The 15,972-nt window shown below is 40.9% G+C and overlaps 1 protein-coding gene across 1 annotated transcript in view; it reads right to left on the bottom strand.

Moving 5' to 3' along the window:
- The window catches only part of LOC122796286 (glutathione S-transferase A-like), a gene marked incomplete in the record, with an annotated part of 163,213 nt that overhangs the window by 20,876 nt on the left and 126,365 nt on the right, over positions 1-15,972 (bottom strand). The window contains 1 exon segment of the mRNA XM_044064644.1: positions 10,096-10,184. Within this exon segment, the coding sequence (XP_043920579.1) occupies positions 10,096-10,184 (89 nt within the window).

Genomic DNA, 15,972 nt, shown 5'->3' on the forward strand with positions numbered 1-15,972 from the left:
GGGTGCTCTTGGGAGCCCTGAACCAGGTTTCTGTTACTGCACAGATATCGATGTTCTCCATGCTAAGGAGAGTTTCGATTGCGTGCATCTTGAGGTTTAGACTTCTGGTGTTGAGTAGCATTACTCTTAGTTTTTTATCCTTTGTGATACCTATGGAGGTGGGTTTGTCTTTTGAGCCTTGCCTAAAAAAGGCAATATGGGGGTAGCAAGAGCCTTTGCCAATATCCAAAAGCCCAGGGGTGACAGGTGCAAGCCGTCCCTAGCGAAGCATCGTGGCTTGTCGAGCATATCATCCCAAGCTGACAGACATTGGATCCCCTTTGAATGACACCAGTACTTAAGCCAACTGTTGAAATTGATCATCTTGTCTTCATATTGTGGCATCATTCTTGGTGAGGGTAAGATGCTACTCAAGGTCAGGGTCATACCGGCCTAGGCTACATGCTCAGAGAGCTCCTTTATGTCTCTTTTCATGTAGTCCAGGGAGGTACGTCTCAGGTCATTCACACCAGCATGGACAATGACTGAGTCATATTTGTACTTGCCTTGGAGTGACCTGAGTGCTTGTGTTATGTGGCGGATCCTAGCGCCGACAGGCTGCTCACCGTGACCCTCTCCTTGTTCAGCCTGGTGAGCGGACGCCAGTGTGCCTGACGATAGAGTCACCTATTACAAGTGTATCAGGTGTGTTGTTTAGTCTTAAGGGCTGTGACTGTTTGGCACACTGGCTTTGTGAGATATGTGTTGCACGTGTTTTGTTTTGGGGTAACGGCTGCTTGGGTGTCTGCTTTGGAGGTCTCTGCTGCTTCGGCAGATCTTTATTTAGAGCCTCAGAGTATGTTTTTGTGTGATTATGTGTTTGGTTTGCTGTCATGGTAGGTCTATGTGAGACTGGAATTGTAGTGAGTGTGATTTCCTTCTCCTCCTGACTGGTTATGCCAGTACTGAGTTGAGAGAGCTTAGCCTCCAGTTTGGCTATATGGTTGCATCTCTCACATGTGTTGGAATTTGTTGGGAGGAGGAGAGGGTTGTCTGTGTACATGAGGCAGTTGTAACATTGCCTCAAGATTCCCAGATTCACCAGATGGACCGGAGAGGAGATTGACAACTGACCTTTGGACATGCTAGAATAATATTGGGAATTCCTTAATAATTGAAAACCAGGGCCAGTGGGGAGTGAGGGTGTAGTGCTTTTCATTTTTAGTGCTGACTTATATAATTGCTTTAGTGAGCAAGTGCCAGGTAACTTAAGTGCAATGTGTTACAGGTAACTTAAATGCAAAAACGACAAACAGTAACTTTCTTTCAAGTGAAACAAGGAAATAAGTACAGTAAGCAATGCAGATATCAAACTTGTTCTAATATGCCATTATCACTACTGCAAATTACTGCACTTTATATGTTAGACAAACAGTATGATTTTAAAGCTCTTATTAGTTTTCAACTGTGCCCAGACAGCAGCTAAAAAGACTGACCATCCAACTTGTTCCATTAAGAAACAGAAAGAGTAGCCTAAGTACGCAGGCACTACCTAGCCCAAAACAGGCTTATCTAGGAGAAAAGGTGGGTACCAGCCATTGCTGCAATGATCCTACTGCTAGTTACAGCAAGTTTACTAACACTGCTGTGCATTTAAGCATAAAAAGGGCCCTAACCTAAGAGACCTGGGTGTGGAACTGGCCTTGCAGAGCCAAAAGCTTTAGCCAACTGGCAATATCAAATGGCTTTGAAATTGGACATTTCTGCAGACTGCAATTGTGGTAGCAACTCCTGGGTACATTCTGAGCTATCCATTAAGACTCAGCATAAAAAAATGACAGTTACAAACTTTTTCATGTCAGGGAAATAATACAGTCAAGAAAAACAGGTCAGATGATGGTCTTATGTTTGACACTGCACCCAAGTTGTCTACATACCCATAATTATCTCCTTTGTGTGGAATGGGGAACAGAAAATTGTTAAGGACTGATTCAGAAAACACAGAGGCCACCTTTGGGATGGAGAGAACTGCCACTCCATTACTATGAGAACTACGGTTCTGTACACAAAACCTGCATCTCTGATCTTTTTCTGGTTGAAGCTATGGCTACAAAGTCATGGAAATGTACGAGACTGCAGGTCTGACAGCAGGGAGTTAAATACCCCTTCTAAGGTGGATGGGATGAACTTGTAAGTCTTAAATGTAGTGCATCCAAGAGTTTCACAGACTAGTTAGTGGAAACAAAGGCCCAAACGCAAACAAGCAGAAACTACTGAAAGGTAGGCTTTATTGAAATAACTCTGAAAGGTTCTGCAGAAGAAGGAATGGAAAAGGCAGTTGTACCAAATGCTTCATATCACAGCTGTTCCACTTAGCTTGCTTGAAGTCCTGGAGTTGGGTTTTCCAGCCTCTTTTAGGCTGAAAAAACTCAAGAAGTGTCGGAGAGGTGCTAATCCAAAAATCAGGTCTTGTGGTGGAGTCCACTGAGGCTGGGGTGGTCAAGGTCAGTTGCTGGGAAAATAGGATGCAATGGACTTACTACCTCTTGTATTAAAAATGAAGGCTCAAACCTGAAATAAACTTGCTTTCTCCCAGTTACCTTCAATAGGAACTAGGATTACTGCATTTGGTTAGTACATACATAAATACTAGTTTGAAGAACCATACCTAAACTGGCCAGTCTCAAACGATCATTATAAGCCTTACCTTTAACAGGGCATTTACATCACTGAACTAGGCAGAAAGCGACAAAAATATTGAAGTATATGTAAAATACCTTGTCTAGTCACACTGACTGATGCTTTAGACATTACAAGTCAGTAAAAAAACTTTCCCAGGCTGTTAAGAACTATTCACCCTCCTCATTATGTAATATGCATACAACCTCTCTAGTTGTGTTACAACACTGAGAAAGAGTGCACAATGGAGACTCCTGGCCTGGCACACTAAATGTGGAGGATACAGAGAAGAGATACACTGACCTGAGACAGGTCTAGGTAATCCTCTTGGATGGTCAGGCAAAATGGCACAAAGACCTGGACCTCAAGATGTCCAGTTTGTTGTGCTTTGCAAGAGCTGACACTCAAGACAATTATGCAGCTGGTCAACTACCTAAGGGCACAATACACATTCTCTACCATTTGAATACAGGAAAGAAAACTGGCAGGTTTACTGGATTCTCTAGACACAACTGCCATAAACAAGGGATTTGTTCTGAGCAGTATAACACTAAAGGTCTAAGACAACTCATATTAGAAATCTAAAAGTAATGGCAGCTAGAAACAGGGCCTTCCAGGGCAGATAATTAGTGAGTTCACTAGTTCAATACAACTATGCAGCTGGTGTCTCATGAAGAAACACAATCACAAACTGGGGGGGTGATGCAGAAAAGATTTGTAAACTCTGACAGCAGCAAGTGAATACTCTCCTGAACTGAAACAGTAGCCAAGTGAATTTTGATTGAACAAGATGCTGGCATCAGATATTCCAGACGGGTAGTCAAGAATGAAAGTATAAATGCTCAAAATGGATCAAATCCCACATGTTCATAGGTACATACTAGGCAGTCTTCAAGATCATTAAAAGTCTAGCCAATAAATCATATTCAAGTTTCTCTTACCTAAAGAAGACCAACACAACAGTCAAGGAGAATTTACAAATACCCATCCAACTATGGCAAGTGTACCAAATACAGAATGTAGTGGAAGCTTGTTTCAGAATTATGGAATTCATGACATCATTGTATAATATTTGTTTATGAACACATTCTTTAACTGGGTATTTGAAGAAGTGCTTGTTCAGCAAACGTACAGGAAGAGATCAAGGAAGATAGGATCTCATTGCATGAGAGCCTAGGCACAGATCATCATGCCATGAGAGCCTAGGCACAGATCATCATGCCATGAGAGCCCAGGCACAGATCATCATGCCATGAGAGCCCAGGCACAGATCATCATGCCATGAGAGCCCAGGCACAAATCATCATGCCATGAGAGCCTAGGCACAGATCATCATGCCATGAGAGCCTAGGCACAGATCATGCCATGAGAGCCTAGGCACAGATTATGGCATGAGAGCCTAGGCAGAGATCATCATGCCATGAGAGCCTACGCACAGATCATCATGCCATGAGAGCCCAGGCACAGATCATCATGCCATGAGAGCCCAGGCACAAATCATCATGCCATGAGAGCCTAGGCACAGATCATCATGCCATGAGAGCCTAGGCACAGATCATGCCATGAGAGCCTAGGCACAGATTATGGCATGAGAGCCTAGGCAGAGATCATCATGCCATGAGAGCCTACGCACAGATCATCATGCCATGAGAGCCTAGGCACAGATTATGGCATGAGAGCCTAGGCACAGATCATCATGCCATGAGAGCCTAGGCACAGATCATCATGCCATGAGGGCCTAGGCACAGATCATCATGCCATGAGAGCCTAGGCACAGATCATCATGCCATGAGAGGCTACACAGAGATCTTCATGGCATTTGAGGCTAGGCAAAGATCATCATGGCATTTGAGGTTAGGCAAAGATCATCATGGCATTTGAGGCTAGGCAAAGATCATCATGGCATGAGAGGCTAGGCACAGATCATCATGGAGGACTATGACAGCCAGTGCAGAGACAGAGACATGACAATCTCAGTGCATTCAAGAGTCTTGAGGCCAGTGACCTTCAAGAATTTCTCAAGCTGAGTAATGCATTTCTAGAGTTGTATACTAAACTGGGGCATGCCACTCCACATTGTTGACAATATGATGAGTAAAGGAAACAGGATACTTTCATCTATATGCAATACCACATATATTGTTGGATTATGTGGGCCAGATAAAAGGACTTCCAAAATCCTCAGGAGACATTGCTAAAAGAGTTAAAGGTGTGTACATCTTTGACTGTATCACTTCTGAGATATGGGGTGTACATGGTAGGATGCAGGAATGGTCATCACACTTACACTTAGGTTTTAAGACCCTCCCTTTCCAATTTTTGATATATTTTAATCCTTGTTGGAGCAACTGTGTATCAGTGAATGAAAAACATTCTGCAGTTGTCTGTACTTAACGATATGCCAGAGTTATTTGCCAGAAGGTCCAGAAAGTAAATACTGAATACAAGGTCTAACACTGCTCCCCACAGGATGCCACTTGCAATGTTTTACTTTCAGAAATGGCATCTGCAACTTTTACTACACTGATTCTGTCAATCAGTTAGTCATGCATCATACATGAATTTTGTTTAGTACCTACATAGGGAATACTATCAAAGGCGTTGTCCAGGTCAAGATAAGTATATATCTACCAGTCACTACTTCAGCAACATTTGCAAAAGTTAATAAGGTTATGGAGACAGGCCCTATATTTGACAAAGCCAAACTGGTGTGGGGTCCAGGGCTGAGATTTCAGTGTCTTAAGTTTATGGCATCAGAAATCTTCAACATTACAAAAGGCTAGTGAGGTTGAATGGTTTATAGTTCCCTGGGTTAGTGGTAGGGCTACTCTTGTGTAAAGGCATTAAGGTAGCCATTCTCAGGGTATAGGAATGAACTTGTGAAAAGTTACAAGTCAAAGAGGTAAACGTAACGGTTCAAATAGGCCAGATTTGTTGCAAATAATCAGGCAACATGGATGGAAATAAATAAATCCATAGCAGTTATTGGGACCAGCTGGGACATATGACTATGAAGAACAGTTATAACTGTTCGTACAGTAAAACTGCTACTAATTTGATAGCCGCTGTATCAGCTGGTCCCTTATGTTCTGAATGGGTATTGTGGGCAAGTTCAGAATACCACTTGTTAAATTCCTCATCTGTAGTTAGTTTTAGAGGTGATCTATACTGAACTTTACACTTCCTAATGACTCCTGTAAGATCTCTGCCACCTAACTTAACTGATCTCTTACTGTGAGAAAAATGTGACAAACATTAAGTAATGTCTTTCTTCTTCTTGTACAATTATTCTAAGTGTTCATTTAGGTTTGTTTTTAAAATGTCCCAGTCTATTTGGTGCGGATAGGAACTGCCTAGCAATAAAATCATAGATGACAGCTCTGGTCATGGGGTGTTACAGGATTAGATATACATTTACTTGTTTAGCAAATGTATCAAATTAACATTTGGGAATTCCCCCAGCAGATATTTGTAGACAATGTACCATACATTTTAAAGAAAAGGAATGACCGTTTATTGTCAGCTTTAACATACATAAGATGGTATACAAAAAGGGGCCTATGTATAAGTGAAAGTGCTGGTAAAACATGTGTAAGTGTAAAAATATTGTCATTGCCTTTTTATGAATGAGACAGGGCAATGGGCACTGCTGTTTTAAGTTATAGCCAGAGCTTACCAGAAACCATCCAGTGGTCCTTTGTAATTTTATTGTACAACTGCTTGGTAGAACCTTGATTTTGATTTATATTTTATTTTTCCTTCTGATTTTTACTGTTTCTTGAAAGATAGCTTGTAAGATTGTAGGTAGAAACACTGTAGCCCTCCCAAGGGATCTAGATGTATGTATATATTGCTGAAACGTGTGAGTGATAGTGATCATAAGCTATTGCATAAAGAATGTCCACAACTTTTATGGGATTTGTACAACTGGCATGGAAGGTCAGAATAAACTACTTTATAAATTACTTCCCTTTGTATAAGGTTAGCTCAGTGTACTTAATTTATCAGCATAATGTTTGTGCAATGTCCTCACACTATTTGATTTTAAATTGCTAGTTCTTTTCAATTCTGTGAATTCTGTGGTTACTCATTTCAATATTTTTGCTTTAAATCTAGACGTACTGAAGATAACCGTACTTCTGCAATTTGCACAGTTACATATATTAATGACACGGGCGATGAAATAGATATTAGGCACAGTACACATAGAGCACATTTGGGGCAGGAAGTGCCATCTGCTTATAAATATCACTGAACCCCTATTAAACATGACTCCACAGATGGCAACTTTGAAATTCAGGATCCAAGTATACAGCAATCTGAGGATTCAGAGCATATAGAATAAAATAAAATAAAAAAGATAGAAAGGGATAAGTTGACAACAACTAACTAGGAAGAAAAATAAACTGATTATTACAGTAAACTCTCAATTAACCGGAACTCAAGCAACTGGCAGAAAATATAGAAGAAATACAGTACAATTTTCGTGTGTCGCACTTTCTGTCCTCCCCCCCACAGAAATATACCTTACATTTTTGGAGGTTCAGGGTTTTCAAAAGGAAGATAGGAATAAATTCCCTCTCCCTAACCTGAGAACAAATCAAAACAAACAAATAGTATAAGGTGCAGTATTAGTCAGACCTGTTTTTAATAGTAACTCTCAAGCAACCAGAAACTAGTTATCCAGCATCTACCAACCCACGTGGGTGTCGGTTAACTGAGAGTTTACTGAACTAAACAGAAGGACACTACTTTGATATGCAATACTGAGATTATAGAGAACGATTACATTGTTCAATCACTCAACATTGGCTGCAAAATTATCATAACTGTTCCAAAACATTACTGTAAGAAAAAAGAAGAGAGATTGAAGTTGACAACATGGCTCTGGTTGAGGAAGTACAAAGACAACTAGAAGAGAATTGTACATTTTCAAATAATGCAGATTGCGAAAACAGTAAGAGTAAAACAATGTGTGCACAACATTAGGTTTGCATGTTTTACACATTTCCATTTTTTTAAATGAGCCACCTTTTTTCAAGTAGGCATTTACCCAAACATCTTTTCATTCATGATTACATGGCTATCCTTTCTACATATAATAGTTGAAAAATATGCAGTTAGAATTGATCTCGTCTTGTTTTGTTATAAATCTTGATGTGTTTAAGATATTGAAAATGCACATCGCCATTGCAGAGTTTAAATCCTACCCTTACCAAGCCTCTAGTTTTAATTTTAAACTGAATAAGTGGAATTTATCGTGTGAGCAGCTCTGCACTGCAGTTCTTAAGAGGGATTAAGTTTTTGTTATTGCTCTAGACAGTGAGGAAGCTATTCAGTGGATTTAGACTACCCACACACTTTATATAACAAAAGAAATGAAGCAATGGGGCAAAGGCAGCCTCCTTTATACTGAAGTCAAACCATCTAGGAAGAGCCATTCACTGTGAAGAATCAAACTCTGAAGTCAGATGTCTGGCCATCCAGAACACAGCTTATTCTTGAGCACAGTCATTACAAACTGCTTATAATCATTGGCACATGGGAAAAGCATGCTACTAAACAGACATCTGTGTTGATATCATTGACATACCTCTCAATTGTACAGATTTTTGCAGAATGTCCAGATTTTTGCCTCATCTTTTTGGTCAGTTTTTCATAAAATTGTGGTTTTCTGGCAAATTAATGGCACATCATTAAAGACTGAAGTTAGAAAATAGAGACAAACATTTGAGTTACAGACTTCATACTAATCAGAAAAAGTCATGCTAATGCAAAACCCTGTTATTCTATCAACTTTCTAAGTTTGTAAGAACAATATTTAAAAATTGTCCCCATTTTTGGGCCTTTGTCCCACTTTTATTTATGGCTTTGTCCAGATTTCTTGCTCTAAGAGGTTGAGAGGTATGATTGACATTAACTGGAGTCATCCCAGGCAGTCTTTTGGGGATTCACTGACAATATTTGGTATCCTACTGAGGCGGAAACCTATATCTAGCTGTAATTTTTTTTAGGGAGGAGGAGTCTCTGCCATCAATAATCATGCCTGTGCACAATTGAAGTTATGTAAACCTCATTCTACATCAACAAGCCTCAGGCTACAGCTCAGGCATGAACTCATTGCAGGTCAAATGTTATACACTGCTCACATTTGTGCAGTTTTATCCTTCTAGAATCAAACAACCTTGAAACAGGCTCTAAAAGTGGACTTTCAATAGCATGTGGCTTCTCCAGCTGTTTTTGACTTTTAGGAATGTCTGTGTTACTTGGAATTTCTCTTGAAATTTTATCTACTTTAATAAAGCTCAAGACAATACTGAGATCAGACCACACTGTATGGAAGTTTTTTTTTTTTTTTTTTGTGGTGGGGCACAGCCCTGACAATCCAGTATACTGAGTTTTCCTTTAGCATGCCAGTTACAACACCAATCCACAAACAGTGCATTTAGGAAAATGTTACTCGGCAGCCAACAATCAAATGCAAAAGTATTCTCAGTGTCACACTAACAGCATTCACATTGCCAAGAGAGTAAACTCTGACCTTTGCTGGGACACACAACTATGGAAAATGTGTAGACTAATGGCTTTTCTGGCAAGTATACACTAGTATGTCAACAGTCAAAGCTGCATGACCAGCTGGTTCGGGACCAAAGGCTTAAAGTACTAATTTAGCTTCTTTAGGCTACAACAGAACAAAGCCAGTCAATGAAAGCCTGCCTAAAATGGCTAGTACCCATTAAGGCAGGGTTCATGTGGGTATTGTACCAGTGTCTTGGGTTGCAACCTCAATCGTCATATACTTCCATCAGTAGGAATTTGAGGGAAGAAAATACCCATTTGCATCCCAAGTGCACAACTTGGGGAATAGATGCAAGGTAAGCTACAGGATGTATTGGGGGGAACCTAGCATGATAAAACACATAACAGAGGTACAGGAGCATAGCAGATCAACAAAGGACTATGCTAGCAACAGATAATTTTGCAGTTTCATGTTCTACCTCATGCCATTGGATAATACTTTCAAGTGATTAAGTTAGGAACATCACAGGACCGTCTGAAGGGTTGCAATGTAAGAAAGGGCCTGTGGAAGCCAGAAGTGCAGAAAGCAAATTAAGGACCCCCACCCAACTGCAAACTCAGGTTTAAACATATACCTCCCCCCTGTCCCATGCTGCATAAGACAAAGTCAAGTTGTAGAGGTGTTGCTTATACCCTTATTCTTGCTCCCTAAACAAGTAACAGAGTGATACTTCTCTAGCCTCAAATGGCTGTGAGACTCCTACCAACAAAACCTCATTCTACATCAACAAGCCTCAGGCTACAGCTCAGGCATGAACTCCTTGCAGGTCAAATGTTTATTCATCTGTAATACACTGAAAGCCAACAGTTCCTGCATATTGGGGTTTAGTGCCATACAAAGAGTATGCACATACTTACCCGAATCGAAAAACCAGCGCCACCAGTGGAAAAATGACTGCATCTGCCATTGTGAAGTTCTTCCCTGCAACATAAGATTCTGTCCCCATCTAAAATAAAGCACAAAACTCCATTAATTTTTAGCACTGACCCCTGAAATACTACAGCACTGCTCCAAATGCACTTAAAATGCAAAAAAGCAAACCAATATAAATGAGTGCATTTCTAAAAACTTTGTGACTCACTTTTGTGACACTTCAGGCTGGCATATGGTAAACTATCCCACAATCACAATTAGCCCAATTTCAAGAAGGCAATGTAATGGCTTGTGACTAGAAACCTCAGTCAGGACTGCACCAATACACTAAGCCATAAGTAACCTCACTGAAGTATTTATAACATTCTGCACCATGCAAGAAAATGCAAGTCAACCACATACTCCAACAATTCTGCACTCATGCAACATCCTCACCACATAATCTCCATTACACCCTCTAGATAGTACACAGACTACAAATGTAAAAACGAGTTCTAAATTAATCAGCAGAAAAACTAACTGGTTTGAAAGTGTTAAGTAAAAAATGGCTGACATGAGTGTCCACGCATACAGATTTGGAGCAGCTTTGGTGAACTCTGGTCCTTGTACTTCTCTTGGTTCAATTATCAAGTCACATTATTATGAATAAATGAAAATGATGTTGCATTACCATAATTTGTAGAATTCTCAGCTGTAGGAACATTCAGAACTCTCAGAGTTAAGACCAGAGGGAGGCACATACATGAGAGATGGGACCATCACCACAGCATATGGAGGCTTCTGTCTCCACCCTGACCCATAATGCACTACATTGCCCTACCTTTATTACTGGACCAAGTGAAAACGTCAATAGTGGCTACAGTATGAAGTTTGAGGGGTGGGGGGTAAGGAGAGAAAGACTCGATTTCTCAGCTCAAGTTCTACATATCGAACTTCTTTAGAAAAAAAGTCTGCAGAGATGAATTTGTTCTCTTACCACAACAGGTCTGAGACAGCAGGCCTATCTTTCTGGCAAACAGAATTTTCCCAGAATGCAAAGAACCCTTCCATCACATAATGCATCTTGCTGACATGCCTCTCCAAATCAAAGTTATCATGCAGAGTCTGAAATAGACAACAGAGGCAGACAACGCAAGGGGGATGGGAAGGTAGGAAAGGTGGGAGGTGTATTAAGGAGCTCTTCAAAAACTATTATGGTGATTACATACACTTTCAAGTCTATTAAGAGGCCTATCCTCCTGGCATCCTTATAGAATCAGTATTACAGGGGCTGTAAATATAACTTGGACATTATAACAAACTTTTAGTTGAGAGTGTTGAGAGCAGATGGAGAAGTTAATGCACTGAATATCCAGTTACAAGAGATGCTGAAATGGTGTGGAACCTGCAACTGCTCTAGTTGATTTAATCTTTATAAGCCCTTAGTACAAAAGAACAGTCAGTAAACCACCTAAGGAAATCTTACAAGCTTTCTGCAGAGAACTAGCTATCTTTGTGGACTGCCTTTATCCTGTTAATATAATTCCAACGGATGAGGCATGGCCACAGAGTGCAGAATAGACTCTCACTGGTTAGTACATGATTAGTGCACTGTATGAAAAACAGGTACATACATTAGCAGTTTGTAAATGCCCCAAGTCACAGCCATATTCTAAATCCATTCTAGCCTGTGGCCATTGACAATTGTGAAAATTGGGGCATGAATGGCTAAGCTGTAAAAGCCCCTAGGGCCATTAGCCTAATAACGTCCTATGATCCTATGGCCCTAAGATCCTACGACAATGGTAAAGTTAGTTCCAAGTACAAACTTTTTTTGAAGGGGCTGGATTAGTGCAGATAGTAATATCCTCTCTCCCAATTCCTGTGTAATGAATTCAGATTTTAGATTTTATAAATCACTACAAGTTGCAAGTTCAGAAAGGGGCAAGATTACTTTCTGAATCAACGATGAATGGTAACCAACTCAATGGCACATAGGGATCAATCCTCAATAAACATACTCTGATTACTCGCTCAGCCACCTGCTGGAGCTGGCAGGAATGGAAGACAAATAACTAAACATTTGCTGACTCACCTATTTTGGGGATGGAAAATGCATCAGCTTCATGCCTTGGTGGCAATACCAGGGATGTTATAAGAGTTATGCTTCAACATGAGGTGGTGGGCAAAGAGGGATGCATCATCGTGTAAGTGGGTGAATGCCTCACTTGTGCCACTACATATCCCTGGATGATATAGCCCACCACGTTAGTAGCTATAGATTGATTAGAAAGCCCACAGTTATCCACAATGACTACCCAGGCTACACTACTCCTTGCCAGACCAGAAGGCCTTTCCTTTTAGAAGGCATGAGGTCTTCTTGTTCTGGGATAGCAGTAGCACCCAAATGGCAAAGGTTAAACTAGGGCAACTCCTGTGGTACCAAAGAAGGAACACCTACAGGGAAAGTCAGAAGATGGGAAGTCAGCAGTATTTTAGCCAAAAAAGATCCAAGGGGCAGAAGATTCTACAGGAGAAGTTTAACAATGCACACTATACAATGACTTGCAAGCTTTTTTAGAGTTGAAGTCTTCATAAGAATTAGAAATGGTTGCTAGATTACACACTAGAAGGAACAACTGATCCCAAAATCAAAAATCAAGATGCACAAAGAGGATTGAAAAGTGGTTTAATCCTTTGTCTGTGGCCCAAATAGGTCCACTTTTCTGAGCCTGAAGGTGAATTAATTATGGGAGCCACTTGATGGGATTTACTGACTAGTGGAACTAAAGATAAGTTAGGCTGAGAGAGCATTTATCCAGATAATGCTCTCCTAATGAGCAAATGACTTAATTTAGCTCAACTCCTCTGAGGCTTGTTCAGCTGAAGCTGGAGCAGTGGGAAACAAGTCTCTGAAGGCCAATTGGAAATGGCACTTGTTAAGATCGGCTCTCTGGATGAACATCAGGAGGAAATAGGGGACGCAGGGAAGGCACTTTCAGGTCATGGCATCTCTTGTGAGGAATGAGGCAGAGGCAGCGGAAGTACCTGACACTGGTTGTGGAAGCAAAAGATCACAGCAGGACTTGTTCTTCATCCAAAGCAACCAAAGTCCAAAGGGACAGATGGACAAATCATAACAGTAAACTCAGCCTATTGGCCAGAGACCTGGACTCTTTCCACCAGAAGACTGCTGGATGGAAGGTCCATTTCCATACCTTCATGGCTTCAATAGAAGGAATAAGAATTTTCCTTTATCTGTAAATCAAGGAAATAGCAGCTGTATTAGTCATAGTAGGTGGCAATCATGCCATAAGAGGCCTGTAAGGCAAAAACTGCAAGGATCAACTTCATCTCAATCAGGTAGGAATGTAATGCATTCACAGATGTCCAGACACCCTTAACAGTTTGCCCACTGTTAGTATTCCAACCCTAGGGTGCGGTACCCACAAGGACTGCCGACCAGTGTGTAACAAAAATGGACTGCCACTCTTTGACTTTAAACCACCATCCACCCATGAAGGTGTTTCTTACCAAGATTAAAACTCCTCCAGAGCATGCAACACAGGAACATACATGCTATTATCACTAGACAGTGTTCACTATACTACCCTTCATGTGAAACCTGTTAGAGGGACACATTAAGATGGATTCCACCAGAAGCAGTATGTCAAGACACAGAACAGCCAAACTTTTGGGGGTTCAGGAGAAGACCTTAAACCTGTACCACTAACTGAGCACATTGCCAGAACAGTAGAATATACTCTAATAAATGACAGTAGATGAGATATTCAGATCTATGACATTGCACAGCTCGGTGTAAAAGTAGAAAACAAGGACCACAGACTGTCTCTAGAAGCCAGTCATCTAAACACAGGAAAATACTAGTGAGCTCAACCCTCCTATTGTCTGCTCGTAAGGCATGCACCTGTTCACCAGTGCTGAAGGGCAGCATCTTGGACTCCTTTGTAATTCTGACATAGAATTTGGAGTCTTTAATGGCATATTCAGTCTCCTTTTCTTTTAGTTAAGAACTGACTGTGCAAAGATTATATGAATGTTACTTTAGGGAAGCTGTTTAAAAAAATTCAGATCCCAAACTGTCCTGAAGTCCTTTTGGTACTAAAGAAAATGAAACTAAATCTGAACCCTTCCTAGTCTGGTGGAGCTTCATGGATAACTCTGAGGAGACTAACATTTCTTGCGAGATATGACAGGAGTGAGACACTGAACAAGGGAGAGTTGGCGACATAGGTATAGTTTTAAAAGGAATATAGTAAACTCTGGATATCGCCAATTGACCACTGTAGCTGTGGCTGCCTGCACATTTACTGTCTACAAGACAGCTCATATTTTACTAAAACTGAGCACTGACTGTGTAGTGTCAAAAATGTGCAAGAACAGGAAAGTGATAAGAAGTAAATGGATTGGAACGTGGGGAGAAATATTCAGCATAATACAGCCGATACAGCCAATACACAAAATGTATACAAAAAGGCTTAGCATAGTGGAAGGCTTTGCATAAATGAAAGGAGCAGATCAGAAAAAAGTTTTGAGTGAAAATTTGTTTGCTTAATCTGCAGGTTTCCTAATTGGATTCTACAATTGTTAGTAGTGTATGCTAACACAGAATGCTCTAGTAAGAAAATATATGAGGGATTAAGAAATGCAGCTTTTTACATAGGTCCAGTAGCTTGGTTACTGTTGTGAAGCCAAACTATTTATATTTGTCTACATTTGCAATACCAGAACAGTTTAGCTGCACGTTGCATCTGTTTTGTGCAATGAAAGTGGCCTCAGCCATGCCAAGAACAGAGCATTTTTCTGTGCTTTGTGCAAATCAATAATTCTGGCCAATACAAGTCCCAATTTGTGTATTTTATTTGCCTGTGGAAAATGCTGCAAGATAGTTATCAAAAGATGAAACAGAAAAAAAAAACAAGAGAAAAACAGAGCAGAGATGAAAGTCACAGCTTATGTCATGCAGCTTAAACTCAGAAAATGGTATAGTAAAACCATTATGCAAAATGCCTCCACACAATATGTCCAGCTGTTTTTGGGGTGGAAGGAATGGCAGCATAAAGTCGGACCAAGTTATTCCTTAATCCACAAAAAAGGTTTTATCAGAATGGACATCAAAACTGAGACACTGAAGGCCTCTAAAATAGAGCAGAGTACTGAAACCTCCGCTCCCTATCAGGAGGTGTAAGCAAGCAAGGAAGCATGCAACAGAACGCTTGGACTGACTGCACCTATCACTTAAAACACGGTTTAAGAGTTACATGGAACAGCATACAGCTTGGGCCCTTTATCTGAAATCTAAATGGTGTACTCACACTTGATGCATGTGCAGACCTCTGCTCATGCCCAAAGCCTTGCTATGGATTAACCACCTACAGCCTTCTCAACTGAGGTTTGCTCTGCAATACCAGGGTGCGGTAAGTCTCTGGTCCTCAGTAACCCCCACTCAAAAAGTGGCTCACTGTAGAGACTGATCCTGAAGTCAGGGTTATCAGCCCTATGCTACAGCAGACCTGAAGACAAGGTACAATCAAATCATGTCCACATTTAAACTCCCCCCAGGATAACAGCCAAGGCACAACCTTCTCACAAACCACTTCACAGAGTCCTAGACTAACAAGAGACTCTCAAACCCAGCTAGAAGTAGGAAAGGTTGCCACTGGAAGGGTCCAAGAAGGGTGAAGATAGATTTGATTGCTCAGACCTGGGCATGACTTCCAAGTGCTTGCAATGTCTGCCTGTGGATTTGAGGACCTTCCTGGCAGTCTTCGAAGCATCACCAGCCTTAGGCATAGGCCAACTAGGTGACTGCCTAGGGTGCCGCTGTAGCAGGGGCACTTTTCCAGTATTTATTTGGTGTA

This window comes from Protopterus annectens, chromosome 3.part0 (genome assembly GCF_019279795.1).
Source record: "Protopterus annectens isolate FY-2018-M chromosome 3.part0, PAN1.0, whole genome shotgun sequence".
Lineage (NCBI taxonomy): Eukaryota > Metazoa > Chordata > Ceratodontiformes > Protopteridae > Protopterus > Protopterus annectens.